The sequence below is a fragment of the Onychostoma macrolepis genome, chromosome 22 (assembly GCF_012432095.1).
Source record: "Onychostoma macrolepis isolate SWU-2019 chromosome 22, ASM1243209v1, whole genome shotgun sequence".
Lineage (NCBI taxonomy): Eukaryota > Metazoa > Chordata > Actinopteri > Cypriniformes > Cyprinidae > Onychostoma > Onychostoma macrolepis.
The window spans coordinates 40788-62778 of record NC_081176.1 but is presented as its reverse complement, the minus strand read 5'-3'; the positions used below and the strand labels follow the sequence as shown (position 1 = coordinate 62778).

At 39.7% G+C, this 21991-nt stretch overlaps 1 protein-coding gene across 1 annotated transcript in view; it reads right to left on the bottom strand.

The window, feature by feature from the left end:
* LOC131530092 (NACHT, LRR and PYD domains-containing protein 12-like) overlaps positions 1-10011 on the bottom strand; it is a 51340-nt gene extending 41329 nt beyond the window's left edge. The window contains exons 1-5 of the mRNA XM_058760215.1: positions 9886-10011; positions 7466-7707; positions 1574-1678; positions 1140-1229; positions 137-221 (exon numbers count right to left, since the gene is read on the bottom strand). Of these exons, the coding sequence (XP_058616198.1) occupies positions 137-221; positions 1140-1229; positions 1574-1678; positions 7466-7707; positions 9886-10011 (648 nt within the window). The remainder of the gene's footprint in view (positions 1-136; positions 222-1139; positions 1230-1573; positions 1679-7465; positions 7708-9885) is intronic.
* Positions 10012-21991: the final 11980 nt, after the last annotated feature.

The following is a 21991-nucleotide window of genomic DNA, read 5'->3' as shown; positions in this document are numbered from 1 at the left end:
TTATGTGTTCCTAAAAGAAAACAAATGATCAAGATAAAACAGAAATCAAATTTTTATAGAATATGCTTGCACACGTTGTTCAGTAAACTATTTGTTTGTTATAAATGTAAACATTATTGAACATGTGTTTTCCTACCTGGAAGATCCTCAGGAGATTTTCTTTGAAATTCTTGTAGTTCCTGTGAGTCTGGACGTCTGAATCTAATGTCTCATATTGAACCCTATTACTGAATAAAATGAAGTACTGCATTTTCGGGAAACTATTAGATAAATAGCTTGCAAATATTTTGTTTAAATTCACACGGTTACAAGTATAGGATCTACTTAATTATAAATTTGGTAAATATTAGGTCTCTCATTGTAATATTTTATGTCCTATAAGCAAACAACACAGTGGCTGGTGAATTAATAATATATACCGCATTGACAATGGATATTTTCATACAATGTTCAGCAGTTATGTCAGTGCACCAAAATTAATGGGGTTTACAAAATATATAGTTCACATCAAATCATTTTAATCTTTGCTGATGCTCTTAGCATCTTAATGAAAACTCTGATAACTATTTAACCTCTTAACTGTCACCGTCCACCCTGTGGGACGCCTAGGTTTACTTCACTATTTTACAATTAAATCCTAATCTAATCATGACAAACTATATATCGTTGGAAAGGTATAAGACTCCTAAATAGGTATTTTACCACTTTTTTTGTAAAAACATTATGTAGGAAAAGTAATAGATTAATTTATGACAAGAGTGCACCTGAAAAATCTACATCATAACAGGAGTTCTGACCTTTGTCACAGAAAGTCTTCTTTTTTGCCTTTTTCTCTATCACGCTTTAGAAATCATAAGAAATATATCAGCTGAAAACTTAAAATCTCAAAATTCATCCTTTAAAACCCATTTTAAAATCAGACATTGCATTACCATGGAAATGGTACATCAAAATCACGTTGGAAAATGTTTTCATTCATGAATTATAAAAAAATAAGTTTGGATAGTGCACTATAATGTCTGTGTTCAAAACTGTGAGTGACAGTTAAGGGGTTAAACAATATAGAGTCATGCTAAATATTCAATGAAATATTTTCTAGCAGTCCATGTGCAATCAACAATAAGAAAAACAATAAATACCTTTTGGTAGATGTTTTTTTCTCACTGAAGGTCGGTGACCAGTCACTCTTCACAGACACAGAGCTGAACACATGTGAGCCTGATCTTACACTAATGACACAAAGAACAGAGAGAAACAATATTACACAATGTACTTCGGTCTAATTTATTCAGTTTTAATGTTGTAAATGGTAATTAATATACAGATAGCCATGCATTTGTTCTTCTATGCCTATAAATGTTTGGTTGCATGATCTACTCTATTTTTCATTGTGAATTTATGCCTCCTAATGTCTGCCTGTATAATTGTTTTATTGGAAAGAAGCTCCAGACTGAGTTCAATAAAAGGTCACCATACATTGTGTTCAGTGATTTATTTATTTTTATATTCAGTCAACATCTATCACAAAAACCACAGTGACGAAATTAGGTAACATAATGCTATAATGTCATACCTTTTGGTAGATGATGTTTTTTTCTCACTGAATCTCGGAGGTACATCTTTTGACCGGTCACTCTTCACAGACACAGAGCTGGACACATGTGAGCCTGATCTTACACTAATGACACAAAGAGAGAAGATAGGAGATACTTCAAAAAGAGATTTTGTGTGTCAAATGCGAGTTTGTTTAGTCCAGTTTAACACAAACTAATTGACTAACTTATCAGTCCTGCTATAAAGGAATCATCTAACAGTCAATTGAAGCGCTGCTTTCTCATCCTGCACAATTTCTACTTCACTGAAAAACACAACTGGCTCAAAAACTGTGTTATAGTGCAACAATATCAAACCTGTTGAGTAAAACTCTGATGACCACACTGACAGAAGAGAAAATACTAAAAAACAATATCTTGTATCTATAGCAATGAATATAATGAACTGTACAGTGAACGAGTCTGAGAAAGAGACAAACATCTTTTAAATTTCCCTTTAAAAATATCCACAAATCTGCACTGTAAGAGTTTGATGTATTTTTTTTTATTAATTTAAATGAAATCTAGTTTGCCCATTATTTACATTTAACACCCACTAAATGTGCACCCCCAAACGTGTAATGCAATCAGATTTATGATAAGTGGATAGTGAACATGGCGGCCCGTGCGGTAGCACGTGCTAGAGGTGCTGTGTGTTCTCAAACGAAATCTGAGATTTTTATCTATAAAACAGCTGATGGGAAAGTGATAGTGGAGGATGAGTTTTTGGAACTTTATTGTTGTTAAAATGAGAACACTGTCTCATGATGAAATTGTTTTGTTGGCCTCAAACAATTTTTCATCTGAGTGGACTGAGGAATCCAAGTGACTGTTGTTTGAAATGTGCACGACTACAATACGAAGCATCAAGCATAAAGGCCCTCAGAAGGACATTAATAACATCAAGGACTTTTTGAAGGTGTTAAATGAGTGCGGTGAAAAGATCCCCAGGTTTGTTTATCTGGATGAACTTCCGCCTGTGGGATTTGGTAACATGGACGCCTCGGCGTTACTCAGTAGAGTGGAAATGCTGAGTCGGGAAGTTTCAAGTTTGAGAGAGGCCCTGGAAGCTCAGGTGAGTGTGAATGAAAACGTGCAACAGATTCCTTTTCATGTTACTGCTGAGTGTAATGAAATAGCAGATATGTATGACCCACAACTTTGGACGTTGGGGATTGTAAACAGTGACGTTGTGGCCCTCAAATTAGAAGGGGGGGGGGGGGGGCGATTTGCATGAACATCGCCCAGTGTCTGAACTGAATTAAATGAAGATCAATGTTGTGTCATATAATGCTCAAGGACTGCGTGTTGGCCATAGTGATGCAGATAAATCACACCGTTTTGTGGTGGATAAACTATTGGAGTCCTGTGACATTTGTGTGTCCAAGAGACTTTCTTACCTAAGCAGGACTTGGAAAGACTGAATTCTATACATAATGACTTCTATGGGACGGGTGAATCTACCACTGACCTAAGCACAAAAATAGTTCAAGGTAGAATACCGGGTGGTGTTGCCATATTATGGCACAAAAAGTTCGACCAGCTAGTTAATGTGGTTAGATTGGATGTTGATTGATCTATAGGAATTGAGTTCAGTGGTGATGGGAAAAAGTTAATCATTCTGAACATTTATACACCTTATGAGAGTCCCCAGAATGAAGATGAATACCTAAACAGGTTGGTTTGTAGGGCTGCAACAAACGATTATTTTGATAATCGATTAATCTAATGATTAATCGACTAATCATCGATTATTTCACTGATCAATCAGTAGACTTTGATTATTCAGCTTTTGCAACTACTTAAAATATTAAGTTACACATATTCTAACATAAATAAACGTCACTTCAGCTTTAGAATCAGATTCCATCCAGATATGCACAAAATCAGATTTGGGCTGACAGTCTGAACAAGGCTAAAGGGATGTGCCACAAAAGATCATCAACTTAATCAATGCGGAGATCGCTGGAATCTGTGCTTCAATGATGAATGTCCACAGATCTGACCATCAGCACATCACCCATGAGCATCTGTATAACCACATCCATCGAGAGGGCATGAGACTGTTTTCAAAAACCATCAAGGAGAAAGCTCTGAAACCCCTCAGAAGACACTCTGTGATCACGAGGAGAGGGTAAGACAGTCAGACAGCTACGCCGCTGTAGCAGCAGGAAGAGGTAGAAAAGACACCAGCGACCTTATCGAGATAAAAACATGCTGAAAATTATGTGTGACAACCTATTAGCTTAACTACTCACAGAGTGTCTGTAGTTAAATATGATCATATCTTAATGACTTTTATTTGACTTATTTCTACTAACTTTCAAATTTTACAATTGTAAACTGATTCACTCATGATATTTTTATAACCTCTATACTTCCTTTTTTAGTTTATTAATCTATATTTTGATTTGGTCATGAATTCATACATTATTCTGGTGAATACAATACTTCCCAATGTCATAGTTTAAAGGGGTGGTTTACTGCTTTTTTTCTTTGCTTGATTGTGTTTATGGGGTGCAATATAATATGTTTCGTGTTTCGTTTGTTAAAAAACACCTTATTTTTCATATATTTCACCTTTATTGTAAGCCGTTTTCTCCTCTGTCACTTGAACGACCGGTTGACTTCCTGATTCTATGAAACCACTCCCTCAGAAACAGGCAATGGGCTCAGATTGGTTAGTCGGGCCAGTGTGTTGTGATTGGCTAAACCACGTACTTCACGGAAACTTCACGCCCATTACCTTCACTGCGACAGCTGCATGCGCTCCGGTCAAATGTAAATAATGGTGTCAATATTGCTGTGTCAGTTTGAGCCAGAATCAGACCCAGAAAGCGGTAATGAAGAGAGTCAAGCAGAACTTCCAAGTTCGTACACGTTTGTCTTATACACACAAAATAGCATCGAACTAACTGGCTACTAAAACCAAACAGCGTTGGCTTGCGTTTACGTTCTTGATCAAATCGAAAAATTATGTCATAAAGTATACATGGAAAATACATTTACAAAATTAGTACATAATTACAAATTCGCGTCCAAAATGTTTGTCATTCGCGTTTGTCAAAGACACACGAAATAGCATTTAAGTAACTGGCTACTAAAGCCGGCGTTGGCATTTGTTTACATCCTTGATAAAACTAAAACATTACGTCTGAAATTATACATGCAAATACATTTAAAATGATTAAATCTTACTTACAGGTTGTGGCCCAACAACTGCTGCCTCTGGTTTTAAAGTTGAAACCGCTCCATGTTTTAGTAATAGTTTCTGTGTGAATCCGGCATTGAACTCGTGTAGATTCTGGAAGCTGTCTTCCGTAAAATGCGCAGCACAGAGAGCTAAATTAGGATTGTAATTATCAGGAACATAATCAAACATAAATTTTAACCATTGTTGACGAACTACAGCATCCGTAGGAAGCCCAAACACAGAAGACCTGACAGCTGGGTGAAAATAACACAGTTTCAACGGCATGACTACAACTCTCACTATAACTCTTCCTCTTGACAAAGCCGCAGAACATGGCCTTGCCCCTCTTTGGCATGTTCGGAGGGAGGGTTGATGCAAATGTATGGGTTTTTACGTATGCAACCCGGGAAGTATCTCGTTGTAGTCCCGTATGAGTCGTTTTGTAGGCATTAAACTTCCTGATTTTTAAAGGCGATATCTCCGCTTCGTTGAACTTTCAGCGCAGCAACTTTGCAGATACTGTTCATGCACCAACAGCAACATTACACACTATTTAAAATTAAAAAAGTGAAATCGCAGTAAACCACCCCTTTAAATGCTCGAAGCACGGAGGGGAAATTGTTGACGCTCCACTCCGCTCACATAGCCTACTCTGCCACATGTGGCTTTTTGTTAATGACTGTCCTACTACAGGATTTAACAGAGAGTAACAACTCACTACCAGTTACAAAAGACATTGTAACAGTCTGTCAGGCAATTATAGTTTCATTTTTTATCAATTAATTTCTTATCCTTTGACTATGTTCTGTCCCGCTATTTTTTTTTTTTTTTGGCCCGATGCCACACTTACTTGCGGATCCCTGCCACATACCCTCAATCAAACAGCCTAATTTTAAAAACTGAGGAGATTCAGGAGGAATCATAGTTTGGTTCAAAGACCATCTGTGGCAGTATATTCAGTTTGTGAAAAAGAGAAAAACACATATTTTTGATAAAACGTAAAGAGATTGTGTTTAGACGAGGACCTGTACCTGTGTGTCACATATATCCCCCCACGTGAGTCGCCTTATTATAACAGAGACATCTTCTCAACCCTACAGTCAGAGACAATTTATTTGCCATCTATAGGTTCAGTTTTATTAATGGGGATCTGAATGACAGAACAGGGAAGGAAGTGGAATACATTAGTTCAGATGGAGACAAATGTAAACAGTTCACTTGCCAGAATAATGAAAACACAATTAACAGAAATGGAAAACAAGTCCTGCAGCTCTGCAAAAGCATGGGCCTATAGTTAACAGCAGAATAAAGGGTGAATCTCTGGGTCGATTTACATACTGCTCATATTTAGGCAGCGACACAGTAGATTACGCCACCATCACAGATATAGACCAAAATAAGATCAATTATTTCACAGTGATGCCACAGCTGCCTTTATTAGACCACAGTCACATAATCCACAGTCTCAACAGGTCAGTGAATCTTCTGCCATCTTCAGAACAGAAAGTTAAACTATATCCGCTCCCCCAAATTTATATGGAGTAAAGACAGTCCTGTCCAGTATGAAGCTGCGCTCCACAGCACACAGGATGAAAACATGATAGACTCATTTCTCTTGACTACATTTAGTGAAGAGAAGAGACGCATCAATTTAACAACTGAGCAGTTAACTAAAATATGTTCTACAGTGGTCAGAAAAGCCCTGAGAAAAATAAAAAATTACAAATGTAAAAAATAAATAGCTAAAGATGCTTGGTTCGATAAAGAACGCCAAAAACTAAGAATCAAATAAAATTACCAAATAAAAAACACAGAGACCCGCAAACCAACAAATACAAGCCACATATCAACAAACCCTTAAAATATAAAAGTCACTATTAATACAGAAGAAAACTGATCACATAAAAATAAAAATAAACAAAATTGAGGCGGCAGTCGATCAAAATTATTTTGGGGATTTATGGAACAATTTAGACAAATCCAAACACCTTCCCATCTGTGACCCAAACATCTGGACTGAACATTTTGGAAAACTCTGTTCACTAAACGAACCAACCCTCGCCCAAAAAACATCTGACCTCCAACTAAATAAGTTGGAATAATCTAGAAGAGACCGGCTAAATCATTTAGACAAGCCCATAGAATTAACTGAACTGACGGAGAAGAGGAAATCCCTAAAAAAAAAAAAAACACAGCAGCCCCAAACTGAGAGTTGCTGTCCTGAAATTATTCAATCTCTTATTCAAATCTGGACACTTCTCTGAGATCTGGAAAGAGAACGTGATCACCCCAATTTTTAAACAAGGTGAGAAGTACGACCCAAATAATTATAGAGGCATCACAGTCAGCAGTAACCTCGGAAAACTATTCTGTTCCATCGTTAATGATTAATTCAGTTTATCCAAGAACACACGATTTAACAATTGGATTCATACCTAAACAGAGAACTTCAAATCACATTTACACACTCATACAAAAATATGTTCATCAAACAAAACATGGGAAAAAGATTGGCTGCTTCATTGATTAAAAAAAAAAAAAAAAGCCTTTGACTCGGTAAGACATAATGGACTTTTTCTAAAATTAATTCAAAGTGGAGAGAGAGAGAGAGAGAGAGACGTGCCACAAAGGATCATCAACAACATCAACGTGGAGATAGCTAACATCTGTGCCCCAATACCGAATGTCCACATAACCAACCATCAGCAAATCACACATCAGCATCTCTACGACCATATCCACATCCACCGAGAGGGCATGAGACTGTTTGCAAAAACTATCAAGGCATCGACCCTGAACAGCCCTCAGAAGACACATCCGGACCGTGAGGAGAGAGCTGGGCAGCTTCCCGGCAGCTACGCCGCTGTAGTGGCACGACGAGGTAGAGCAGACTCCACTGACCTCATCCAGATAAAAAACATGCTGAAAATTATATGTGATAATCTATTAACTTAAGCACACGATGGGTCTATAGTCAAGAATGATCATTATTTCTTAATGACTTATTTATTTATTTATTAACTTTTTTTTTTTTTTTTTTGCTTATTTACTTGTTTATTTTTAAATGTAACATCTGTAAAATAGATCCACTCACTGTATTTCTCTATATTCTCTATATTATTTTTTTAATTGATTAATCTATATATTTTTATGATTGTGTCATGAACTCATACATTATTCTGGTAATTACAATAATACTCAATGTCATCGTTTAAAATCACATGTTACAATATTCAAGGGATGTTCTCTTCAGCTTTTGGGGAGAAAATTACTAACTCTGATTTTGTTAATATTGTATATAGTTCAGATATAATTATATTACTTGAGACGTGGAGTCGTTTAGACTCCAAATCCTACACCCCTCCAAACTACAGAGATGTGTATCCCCTCAATCAAACAGCCTAATGTTAAAAACGGAAGAGATTCAGGAGGAATCATAGTTTGGTTCAAAGACCATCTGTGGCAGTATATTACCGTTATCAGACCACAGTCACATAGTCCTCAGTCTGAACGCGTCAGTGACTCTTCTGCCATCTTCAGAGCAGAAGGTCAAACTGTACCCCCTCCCCTCCAAATTTATATGGAGTAAAGACAGTCCTGCCCAGTACGAAGCCGAGCTCCACAGCACTCACGTGGAGAACATGATAGACTCATTTCTACTGACTTCATTTGGTGAAGAGAAGAAAATGATCAATTTAGCAACAGAACAATTAACTTCAATTTTCTCTACAGTAGTCAGAAAAGCCCTGAGAAAAAGAAAACATTACAGATGTAAAAAGGAAATCGCTAAAGCTGGTTGGTTTGATAAAGAATGCCAAAAACTAAGAAAAGAATTACGATCATTATCAAATAAAAAACACAGAGACCCTGCAAACCAACAAACACGAGCCACATATCAACAAACCCTTAAGATATACAAGTCACTGCTAATACAGAAAAAAGCTGATCACATGAAAATAAAGCTCAACAAGATCGAGGAGGCAGTCAATCAAAATTCTTTTTGGGAATTATGGAATAATTTAGATAAATCCAGAGAAGCTAAACACATTCCCATCCACGACCCAAACATCTGGACTGAACATTTCGGAAAACTCTTTTCACAAAATGAACCAACCATTACCCAAAAACATCTGACCTCTGAACTACACGACCTAGAATTCACTGTTAAAGAGCAGCTAAACCATTTAGACAAACCCATAGCATTAAATGAACTACAAAATTATAAACAACTGTCAAATTGGATTTATGCCTAAACAAAGAACATCAGATCACATTTACACACTCCACACACTCATACAAAAATACGTTCAGCAGACAAAACAAGGAAAAATATTTGGTTGCTTCATTGATTTCCAAAAAGCCTTCGATTCGGTATGGCACGATGGACTTTTCCTAAAACTTATCCAGAGTGGAATAGGAGGAAGGACATATGACATCATAAAGGACATATACAACGGGAACAAATGTTGTGTCAAAATCAACGACAAACAAATGGATTACTTCAGTCAAACGAAAGGAGTCCGTCAAGGCTGCTGCCTCAGCCCGACTCTATTTAATATCCATATTAATGAACTGGCATCAGCACTTGATAAGTCCTCTTGTCCTGGTCTGACCCTCGAGGGCAGAGATATTAAATGCCTCCTGTATGCAGACGATCTTCTGCTCTTGTCTCCTCATGAAGAGGGGCTGCACCAAAGCCTATCCATTCTGGAAAAGTACAGTAATGATTGGGCCTTACCGATAAACATGGAGAAGTCAAAAATCATGATCTTTCAGAAAAAGCCTCGTCTTGCTGACAAAAAATATGAGTTCACAATTGGTGGAACAATTCTTAATCATGTCACCTGTTATAATTATTTGGGTCTGACGATCTCAGCCTCTGGACAGCTCAATACTGCAATAAAAGATCTGATGGATAAGGCACGCAGGGCTTTTACAGTATAAGACGACCCTGTTCAAATTCAACCCACCCATTAAACTGTGGCTGAAAATCTTGACAGCATCATCAAACCCATTCTTCTCTATGGCTGTGAAATCTGGGGCCCCAAATTTAAATTAAACTATGAATCATGGGACAAAAACCCTGTTGAAATTTTCCACCTTGAATTCTGCAAAAACATCTTGGGAATTCACAGAAATGCCCCGAATCTTGGCTGTAGAGCAGAACTGGGCAGATTCCCTCTGCTCTCTGAGATCCAGAAGACAGCAGCGAAGTTCTGGTTCCATCTTTCAGACTCGCTGACAGATAGCTACCACCACAGTGCTTTCACTTATCGGCAAAAACACCCAGAGAGTGACCCCTTTCACTATGTAGTGGAAAAACATCAACTCAATTCAACAATTCAGTTAAATAATTCAAAAATTAAAGAAACAGAAAAAATAACCCAGGAAGAATACATTCATGATTGGCAGCAAAATGTAACTCAAGTAAAGAAATTAACTTACTTCCACAGTATAAAATCTGATTATAAATTAGCGCTATACCTGAGCAGTATTAAAGACTATGGTCAGAGAAAGCTGCTGACGAAGTATGGTCTGAGTGAACACAGTCTGTGTGTGGAGACAGGTCGACACAAGCAGAGCTGGAGAGCCAGAGAGCTCCGACTGTGTTCTCACTGCACAGAGAGAGAGTGTGTGTGTGTGTGTGTGTGAGAGAGAGAGAGTGGAAACGGGCCGACACAAACAGAGCTGGAGAGCCAGAGAGCTCCGACTGTGTTCTCACTGCACTGAGGGACTGGTAGAGGACGAGCTGCACTTCCTCACGGAGTGCAGCAAATATAAACACATCAGAGATGCCTATTTCAAACAAATAGCTCTAGTTTCACCTGAATTTAAGCATACAAGCAACTTAGATAAACTCTGTTATATTCTGGGAGAAAAGGAAAAGTGTATCCACCTGGCAGCGCAATATGTGTGCTCCTGCCATCAAATGAGGGACAAAGGCTGATCCCTCCTTTCCATTTATAACTGCTCTCTGCATTCATTTAATCATTTAGTTATTAATTTTTTTTTTTTTTTTTTTTTTGTTTACATGTATAATATGGACATGTATATGTGTTTATCCTAGATTTTATTTATCTGTATAATATATGTATAATGTATGTATTGCTTTGGCAACATTGTGATGTTACACAGTCATGCCAATAAAGCTAATTTGAATTGAATTGAATTGAATTGAATTGAATTGAATTGAATTGAGAGAGTGTGTGTGTGTGAGAGAGAGAGAGAGAGAGAGTGGAAACGGGCCGACACAAACAGAGCTGGAGAGTCAGAGAGATCAGACTGTGTTCTCACTGCACAGAGGGACTCATAGAGGACGAGCAAATATAAGCACATCAGAGATACTTATTTTACCCAAATAGCTCAAATTGCACTTGAATTTCAGCAAGCGAGCCACACAGACAAACTCTGATATATTTTGGGAGAGAAAGAAAAGTGTATCCACCAGCAGCGCAGTATGTGTCCTCCTCCATATTATGAGGGACAAAGGCTAAAGTCCCTTTTCTTTATCACTGCTCTCGTTAAATATTTACCTTGTATTTGCTATTGTTATATGTGATAATATATGTACAATATGGCCATTGAATAAGTTTTTATTTTTTAATTAATCAATATGCCTACTGTGTATTGCTTTGGCAACATTGTGCTATTCCACAGTCATGCCAATAAAACTAATTTGAATTGAATTGAATTGAATTGAATTGAATTGAATTGAATTGAATTGAATTGAATTGAGAGAGAGAGAGAGAGAGAGAGAGCACACTTTACAGCAAAGCATACTCAGTTTGCCATGATTATTTTGACTTGTTTAAGTTACCATATTATTTAAATTTTCTATCCACTAAATGTGCAAACTGAAACCAAAATATAAAACATTTTAATTCTGGGGTTGTACAGCACTTATCATATATGATAAATCAAAAAAATTTAACTAGGCTAAATATACCTGTATATTAAACATTTAACAAGTTTCAGGCTGTTTTTACCCTGTGACATTCTAAAACATTTATAGGAAGTTCTCATTTATTTTGCAAAGCATTTGATGACAATAGTGAGAGAAAACACTCCTTGTTGAAAAGTGTTGTATTTTTCTCTGAAAGCAGACTCAGTCTTACCTCTGTTTCTGTGAGAGACTCATCTTTCCTCTCTTCTCTGACATACTGCAGATGAACAGCTCAACACTGAGATCTTTGTGTCTCTGAAGACCATCAGATGCTCATCCTGACCTGGACATGACAATGTGTCTCTGTCTGAGATCAACATCATGACAGTTCAGAGGAATACATGATAAATAAAAAAGGTTTGTTTTAGTATATCTTTCTGCTTCTCGGTGTAGAAGTTATAAGTTATAAGTATAAGTTATAACTTAACAAATCATGCTTCATATAGCTCTGAAACCCGTTCATCATTCTCCTAAATAACTGTAATCGTGAAAGTATTCAGACTTACTTGCAGTAGTTCAGACGATCTTGTGTAGGAACAGAATCCAGAAGTCTTTAAAACACTTTCGGTTTGTGATCGCTGTTAAACACCTGTGCGATCTTCACGATTGATGTTTTTCACCTGATACGACTCCATCTCGGAGAAAATCAAAGTCCAGTTCACAACAGATCTGTAATTCCAAAGATCATGGTGGTTTAGAGCTGTTGAGTTATGATACTTTAAACAATGTATTTAAAATAAATTGGCTTATTCAATATTTTAAAAATAAAGACAGTATTTGGAATTCCTTTCCCAAATATCTGTTCAAGATATTTGACCTCGAATTTTTGTTGAAGTGCAATAATTCAATTGAAAAAAAATACCAGTTAAGCTTGCAACATTTTATAAACAAGCTCTTGTCCTACAAACTTGGTCTCTGTCCTACAAACATAAGTAAAATAAATCTTTATTTTTTTGATTACTGGTTTGAAAGCAATATTATAGTAGTTAACCAGCTTCTAAACAATGATGGAGTTTTATTAACATATCAGGTATTTTTGAATAAATGTAAAATACCAGTTAGAACTAAGAAATTTGCAGTTGTAATGGATGCAATCCCTCAAAACGTTTTGATCCTTCTCAGAAGTGCATCACAGGAGAAAGATTTAAAATTTGAAGAGATCAGGAGTAAAATATTTATTGGTAATACAAACATTATACAAAATAGACTCTCAAATAACTATATTAGGAATACTCTTAATAACAGTGTTTATCCTCCAGATCGCTTGTTCTGGTCTGTATTTGGAGATGTGAATTGACATAAAGCTTGGCGAACAGTAAACAAATTCTATATTAACAACAAAGTAAAAGAGGTTTCTTTTAAATTAATGCATAGAATGTATCCAGTAAAACATGTGCTGGGACGCTTTAAATTAGAAATTGATTACTCTTGTGATTTCTGTAAAGGTGAAAAGGAAACAATTTTTCATTTATTTTTGCATTGTATACAGTGGGTACGGAAAGTATTCAGACCCCCTTAAATTTTTCACTCTTTGTTATATTGCAGCCATTTGCTAAAATCATTTAAGTTCTTTTTTTTCCCCTCATTAATGTACACAAAGCACCCCATATTGACAGAAAAACACAGAATTGTTGACATTTTTGCAGATTTATTAAAAAAGAAAAACTGAAAGGCCACCGATTCCCCGAAGGGTGCACCAGGAGCGACGCTCGCCGGAGGGTACCTTTCGGCCAGTAGGCAGGCTGGCGGCTCCCGAGCCACAGGATGAGCCCATGCCCACGGAGCCTCCCGCCGCACCACCCCGGGCATGGCTGGCAGGTTGTGCAGTACATCGCGATCCTCCCCTGGCGGCTCCGAAGGTAGACGTAGAGGTGAATGGACGTCCCCATCGAGCTCTCCTGGACTCCGGCATCACGGTCAGCCTGGTCCAGTCGTCGATAGTCTCCCCTCGACCAGGATCCAAGGCCCTGCTCCCCATCACGTGTGTACACGGCGACACGCGCCAGGTCCCCACTCGCCGTGTTACCATCACCGCCGCCCCCGGCTCGTGGCCCGTAGAAGTGGGCCTAATGAAGGACCTCCCCGTCCCGGTACTTCTGGGGAGAAACTGGCCAGGTTTTGACCGCTTGCTCGCCGTCGCCACCCAACCTGCCAGCCCGGCCGGGAGCCGCCGCACTCGGAGGTACGGCCGACGTCCCCGACGACGCCCCGCCCTGCTGGCATCGGACAGCCCCAGAGACGGTGAGTCCCCCTCCCAAAATTCGAACCTTTTTTATGATGTGTTTCAGCAGGTTAGGGGAGGCGGGGCCTTCGCCAAAGAGCAACTCGGGGACGATCGGCTGAAACACTGTTGGACTCAAGTGAGGGTGACCGAAGGGAAGGAGATCCATCCACCTCCACATCCGGTCCCCCACTTCATTTGGAGAAACAACTGCTGGTGGTGCCCCGGTCTAAGACGGAGATCATAATGGAGCTCGCGCACTCCCATCCAATGGCTGGCCACTTAGGAGCCCACAACACCATTCAAAGAATCCGCGACCGCTTCCATTGGCCTGGCTTGGATGCGGACGTGAAGCGCTTCTGCCGCGCCTGCCCCACGTGCCAGCGGACCTCACCCAGCACCCCTCCCCCCAGCCCGTTGATTCCGCTGCCCATCATTGAGGTACCCTTCGAGCGGATAGGCATGGATCTGGTTGGGCCGCTGCCGAAGTCCGCCCGGGGCCATGAACACATCTTGGTCATCGTGGATTATGCCACCCGCTACCCCGAAGCCATCCCCCTGCGGAAAGCCACTTTGAAGGCCATAGCCCAGGAGCTGTTCCTCCTGTGTAGCCGGGTTGGCATCCCCGCCGAGATATTGACCGACCAGGGTACTCCGTTCATGTCCCGGACCATGGCTGACCTCTGTCGCCTCCCTCAGGTCAAACAACTCCGCACCTCCGTGTATCACCCTCAGACCGATGGGCTAGTAGAGCGATTCAATCAAACCTTGAAGCGGATGCTCCGTCGAGTGGCCGCGGAGGATAAACGCGACTGGGACCGGATGCTCCCCTACGTCCTATTCGGGATCCGGGAGGTGCCCCAAGCGTCCACCGGCTTCACCCCATTCGAGCTCCTGTTCGGACGTCAACCCCGCGGACTACTCGACGTCGCCAAGGAGGCCTGGGAACAACAGCCGGCCGCCCATCGGTCCACCATCGAGCACGTCCGAGAAATGAAGGAACGGATCGACAGAGTTATGCCCCTGGTCCGGAAACACCTCACGCGAGCGCAACAGGCCCAACAACGCCACTACGACCGGGCAGCCCAACCATGGGAATTCCAACCTTGAGACCTCGTCCTGGTCCTAGTCCCGACCGCAGCCTACAAGTTCTTGGCAAAATGGCAGGGGCCCTATACAGTGACGGAGAAGGTGGGGCCCGTCACCTACCGGGTGCGCCAGCCCGGAAGACGGAAAGAAGATCAGATCTACCACATAAACCTCCTGAAACGGTGGGTCGGGACTAGGACCCAGTTAGCCGCCCTGGCCACTTCCAGTCCCGTGGTTGTAGATGTCAACCCCCACCTCTCGGCTGCCCAGAAGAACGAGTTGCAACACCTGGTCGGTCAGTTCTCCGACGTGTTCTCCCCACTCCCCGGGCGGACCCACGTCCTTCAACATGACGTCCGCACACCACCAGGAACCATCGTTCTGCAGCGACCCTACAGAGTGCCGGAGGCCCGGCGAAGAGGAAGTGCAGGAGATGCTGAAGTTAGGGGTAATAGAGCCCTCGCGCAGCCCATGGTCCAGCCCCATCGTCATGGTCCCAAAACCGGATGGCACCCTCCGCTTTTGCAATGACTTCCGCCGCTTGAACGAGGTCTCCGAATTCGACGGGTATCCCATGCCGCGGGTAGACGAGCTGCTGGATCGGCTGGGGAGAGCCCGATACATTTCCACCCTGGACCTTACAAAGGGATATTGGCAAGTGCCCCTATCAGAAGAAGCGAAGCCAAAGACCGCCTTCTCCACGCCCAGTGGGCACTGGCAATATCGGGTTCTCCCCTTCGGCTTACATGGGGCTTCCGCCACCTTCCAGCGCTTAATGGATATCCTCCTGAGGCCCCATCAGCCCTACGCCGCGGCCTACCTGGACGACGTAGTCATCCATTCAGAGACCTGGGAGGACCACCTGGAGCGGCTGCGGAGGGTGCTAGTGGAGCTGCGCAGGGCCGGCCTGACCGCCAATCCCCGGAAGTGTCACCTGGCCTTTGACGAAGCAAAGTACCTGGGCTTCCGGGTGGGCCGAGGACTCATAAAACCCCAGGAGAATAAGGTGGCAGCTATCCTCTCGGCCCCACGGCCCACCTCTAAAACCCAGGTACGGGCCTTTTTGGGGTTGGCGGGATACTATCGTTGCTTTATCCCTAACTTCTCCTCCTTAGCTGCTCCCCTGACAGACCTGACCAGGAAGGGGCAACCGGAGAAAGTATCCTGGGGACCCACTGAAACCGAAGCGTTCCAGAAGGTGAAGGAGGCTCTCACCGCGGAGCCGGTGTTACGAGCCCCAGACTTCAACTGCCCCTTCCTGTTGCAAACGGACGCCTCCGACACCGGGTTGGGAGCCGTCCTCTCCCAGGTACAGGACGGTGAGGAACACCCGGTAATCTACATCAGCCGAAAGCTGACCCCCACGGAACAACGGTATGCCGCCGTGGAGAAGGAAGCGTTGGCCGTCAAGTGGGCAGTCCTGGAGGTAAGGTATTACCTCCTCGGCAGGAAATTCACGTTGTTCACCGACCATGCCCCTCTTCAGTGGATGGCGCGGGCCAAGGACACGAACGCGAGTCGGGCTCGTGAAGGAGGGCAGTGTTCCAAAGGGAAGGGTCCAGGAAGGCGGAGTCCGGCGGCGCCGCGCGCTCCCACTCGGGTCCGGGCGCGAGGCGGCGGCTTCATCACAGCGGCGGCTCTTACCGTCGTCCACGGCCTTTGGCAGGACTTATGCGGCCCGACATCCTGGTCCGACGGCCGTGTCACGGGTGCGGCTTTCGTCCGGACCGCGGGTTCGGCAGCTCACGTCTTCGGTGGCGCGATGTCCTCTCGCACCCTTCCTGGACCCACGAGGACACCAGCGTGCATGCGGGGAAGAGACCGGTCTCTCGAGGAGGCGCTGGGCATTTAACAGCGGCGGTGATGAGGCTTCATTCAGTCCAGCTGTGCCTCATCACACGCCGCCAGCCACGTTGATGCCACGCCCTCCTCTCATCCACCCACTCCAGTCGGGAGCCTGGTGAAGGGCGGCGAATAAGGGACGGGGTGGTGATGATAATGAGGAGGGCCACTGATCCGTCACATTATATATTATATATATATAATTTTATTTATTATTTTATTATTTTTCTTTGTGTTAGAATTTGTTTTGTTTTTGTTCTTAATTCTGTTTTGTTTTGTCCTCTGGCAAAAAAAGTTTGGAAAAAAGTTAACAACAGATCTCGTGCATCAGCGCCACCAACTGGACAGGAATGTGAAGCACAAACACACCTGCTTTCTCCTTCTTCCTTCTAACAGCAGATCACAAACTAAAACAGTGCACTAGCGCCACCTGCTGTTACTTCATATTCTCCCTCTCCTGCAGATAATGCTCAATCTGCTCCATTCACCTCCTCTTCTACATCTGTGAACTCTGAAGGGTGAGTTGAATAATGACAGACAAATCATATCAAATAATCCAAGCCAAACATATAAATCTGAAAGGTAATAATTATTATATAACAGAATTACACACAGTCCTATTCTCATTTGAAGAAATTTCATTACAGCAATAGCCTCTGAATTCAGATCGAATGATTTCATTCAGTTAGCCTGTAGGTTATGATGAATAATTAAGATATATGAAATGTATGATTCATTGAATTAGTTCAGAACTCAATTAATTATAATGAACTTTCAGTTTCTACATACAAATAGAAAATGCCCAGTTATTTATCTTATTTTCTGAATTTACCATCTCTGTTCAGTTTCACAGGTTGCTGTGATGTAGATATATGTGCGTCTCACAATCTGTCATTTAAGGTTTAAATAGTTTTGAATCTAATGTCTATTAAAACAGAAAAACTGAGACTGTTACTCATGAACTTATGTGGGTTTGAAAAAGACAAAACACCACTTTATTTCTTATTTAGAGATGAAATTAACATTTTTATCATTGTACAATCAAAAATCCGTTATAATTTATGTATTTTAAATCCTACATTTAAGGAAATATTAGACTGATTAATGAATTTAGAGTCTTCTTCATTATTTACTGGCTTTCTGTTCTCTTATTCAACATTTATAACACTGTTTTTTTTATGTAATTGAAATATCACAGCTGTCTTATTTACTCTCAGTGTAATTTATTCTGTAATGTTTTGAGCTCATCGACCCATTACTGTCTTTACCACTGTCCTCAAAATCCTGCATCAGAATCAGATAAACAAAAGAGAAAAACTGATGCATCCATCAGTCAAAATGCATCCAGTAGCTATGTGCAATATATATATATAAAAGTTTTCAGTTTTTATTAGTTTTCAGTCACTCTACAGTGATACACAAATCAGTCCCACATGATGTGCCACATGCTCCTTTTCAGAAGAATCCAGAACAAAAAATAAATAAAATTAAAAAAAAATGTTAAAAAATATTTATTATTTATTTGCCAGACGATGTTATAAAAGTCAACTGACAGCAAAATGAAGACCACACTAGTGAGACTGAAGAACAAACAATGACAAGCAACGATACAATGATACACAACCAACATCAGCGGATCTGACCTCAGTGACCTTATGACCTACTGGTGATTCAATCCAGTTCATTCCTTTGGATGTTTATTATGATTTGGGAAAACATGAAAATAAAAGGAACAATAGGAACAGTGTTGCTACACATGATAAAAACAGTATATAGCAAAAGGGTTATGGGTGATTATGATCATTTTGATTTACTGCAGCAAAATGTTGTTGACAATGTTTAGACATTTAGAAAAACAAAGTTTGGGGAAATTATTAGCCTTGCATTATAAATACATAACTGAAATGTGGTTATATACAATTATTACAGAGGAAGTTGTACTTTCAGGAGCAGTGGTTTACATAATAGTAGAAGTCATTTTGATAACTAAAAGTGTAGCAATAGCGGATGGAGAGAATGGAAAGTGGTAACTTTAACTAAATGGATAACTGGAGCAATTATATTAGGTGTAAATGCAATGATGGGTCCAAGAGGAATAACTTATATGATGTGTTTAGAAGCGCCAAAAACACCTGAAACAGAGGATCTGGTGTCTGCTACAGAAGAAAAACTGATGGAGAGAAAATAGACAAGAAATATTATTTAGAATATGGAAAATGTATAAATTGGATTCAATAATAATAATAATAATAAAGATGATGTGTGATTTTAATTGTAGGAAATTTATACAAATATTGTATTAATCAATGACAGTACAATTGTAATGAAGCAACAGAAAATTGAAAAATGAGAATTATTATTAAATAATTAAAAGTGTTTGTTTAAATACTGAGATGTAATATGATGGGGTGAAAGACTGTACATTGAAAAAAGGTGATAAACCAAATTTTTGTACATGCTTTACATTGAAGACTCGAATCTCAACATGGTATTATAAGAGATATGGTGCTCATAATTTGTTTACTTAAAATGTATTAAAGAATAAACAATATTAAAGAATTCCATTACATAAAAGTTACATCTTGTTATGTCACAATAGCTGATCGTGTCATTTGCTGAAGTCTGTTAACACCAATAAAATTAGCTTAATGTGGCAATTAACAGATCTGAAGTCATCAGCATAATAAATGAGGTGAAAACAGGATCTATTGACATGAAATAAAGAGGATTTTCAGCAGCTGATAATATTGATGAGCCTCAGACTATAAACACTCATTAAACAAGCCATTCAGGATCAGCAGCAGATCATCTCACTTTATTCTGAGTGTTTGCTGATAGTTTGAGTCACAATATTAATACTGAAAGCCTATTAAAGTGCTCTATTGAAAAATAACTCACTGCTCACTGTTCACCTCAGAAAACTCCACTGAAGCGCGCGAGTGATGACGTCACCACCGCGAGGCGAAACCAACGGTAGATGATCAAAAACCGCGCCAAATTCTGTTTAAAATGGCAAAACCTCTATAACAAAAATATCTATAACACAACGTATCAAACAAAAATCATGTTAAAACAGTTACTGATAGACAGACAGTCAGGTGTGAGGGAGAATATAGTTTATTAGGTAGTTTATTTAAAAGCTTTATCGATAAATGTAATTAAGCCCCAAAAGCAATCATAATATGGCTTTTAGATGTAACTAGAATTATGAAATTATTAATTCGTGACACAAGAAAAATCAGCAACAAAAGTGGACAATAAAAGTTTAATACTTGAAGCAAATATAAAGTAAAAGACAGATCTCTCTTTATTGACTAACAAGATATAAAGCATCTCAAGTGAATAAAAGTGAAGATGGATCAGATGCAAACCTATATGACAGAATATCTTACACCTGCATTTTGTAAAACACACCCTAAGAGGAATGATAACTATGTTTAAAAACAGCAGTGAAGATGAAATTAAAAATAAATTAGCCTCTTTTTCAGTTTAGTGAGCAAGAACATTTTGAACCTGTAAAAACCTTCTACAAATATGCATTAGAAGAACATTTTGAATATAAAATTAAACTCGTAATAAAGCATAATAATATAATTTATATCATAAAGCAAAGTTGTATACAAGAATAAAACTGTGTTACTCTATTATTGAGTTGATCAGAATCTCACAGATATCTGCTGGTCTTGAAGATGAACTTTATTCACTGTGACTAATTTAGATGATGTTTCTTATGACAGATTAATATGGAAGAGATGCGGTGTAGCACTTGAAAGCAGTGGACCTGAAGATAAACTACTTCTTGTGATTGTTTATTTTATGACTGCGTAGAGAAGAAGAATGAGTGAAACTCTTCCCGCATGCAGTGCAGTGATACGGTTTCTCTCCAGTGTGAATCCTCTGGTGCAGTTTTAATTCTTTAGCTGTAATAAAAGTCTTCTCACACTCAAAGCACATATAATCTCTCACACCAGTGTGTATCTTCTGATGTAGTTTTAAATTCTGCAGTTGTGAAAAACTCTTTCCACAGAAAGAACATGAATGTGGTTTCTCCTTTGAATGAACTTTCAGGTGATCCTTCAGGTTTGAAGCCCGTGAAAATGTTTTTCCACATCGATCACATTCATGCAGTTTCTCTCCAGTGTGGATCCTCATGTCGTTCTTAAAAAAAAGCTTAATCAAATCCACAATTACAATATTATATTATAAACATAATATTAACATTAATACACTTTAAAAAAAAAAAAACTAATTAATAATTATTTTAAACTAAAACTGACCAATATTTTTCACTCAGCACAATTTCCATTTATTTCTTACTTTTTAAAGCATTTTATTTTTAATGACAACATCCAGGAAGTGACATCATTTGAACATTTGAGTTTCAGTCCCTATTCTGTACCCTGGAGATAGAAAGTATCCCCTATATTATTTATTGGTTTAATTTTTCCCTTTATTTTCTTCAACTCTAAGGTATTTTCTTGCCTTGCCTTAACTACAGTCACTTATTTCCATTCAAATCTTCTGTCTAAACTGCTGCTATACAACATGCAGTTTACAATATACACAATATTGTACAATATGCAATATGTTAATCTGCAATACCACTGTCTGAACACTTTGTTTATCAGAACTTTAAACAAATGCACTAAATATTGTGTCAGGGTGAAATACCATATCTGGTTACTAAATGTGAAACACTATAGTTGCAGTAAAGGTGCAATAATATATGTGCAATAATATACACTATATGCCAATGTGCAATATTATATCTAGTCACTAAATCACTACTTATTCCATTTAAATTGTTTGAAGGCCAACGTGCAACAAATGGTCACTTTGAGATTGCTCAATGTGAATATCATGACTCAGTCGCTTGTTGTATTTACTTGTAAAATTGTACTGTACAGTCTTATAGTCTTATTTATTGTTTGTGGTTATATGTTTGTTTTTCTAACACCAGTCAGCAGCAGTGCTCCTAATTCCGTTGTATGCAGAAAAATACAATTACAATAAGGGCGTTCAATTCAATTCAATTCAAATCTGATGAACTGTTGATAACTTTAAATGTTTTTCAGTCTCACTGATGAAGGATCAAGAATAAACACCAACCT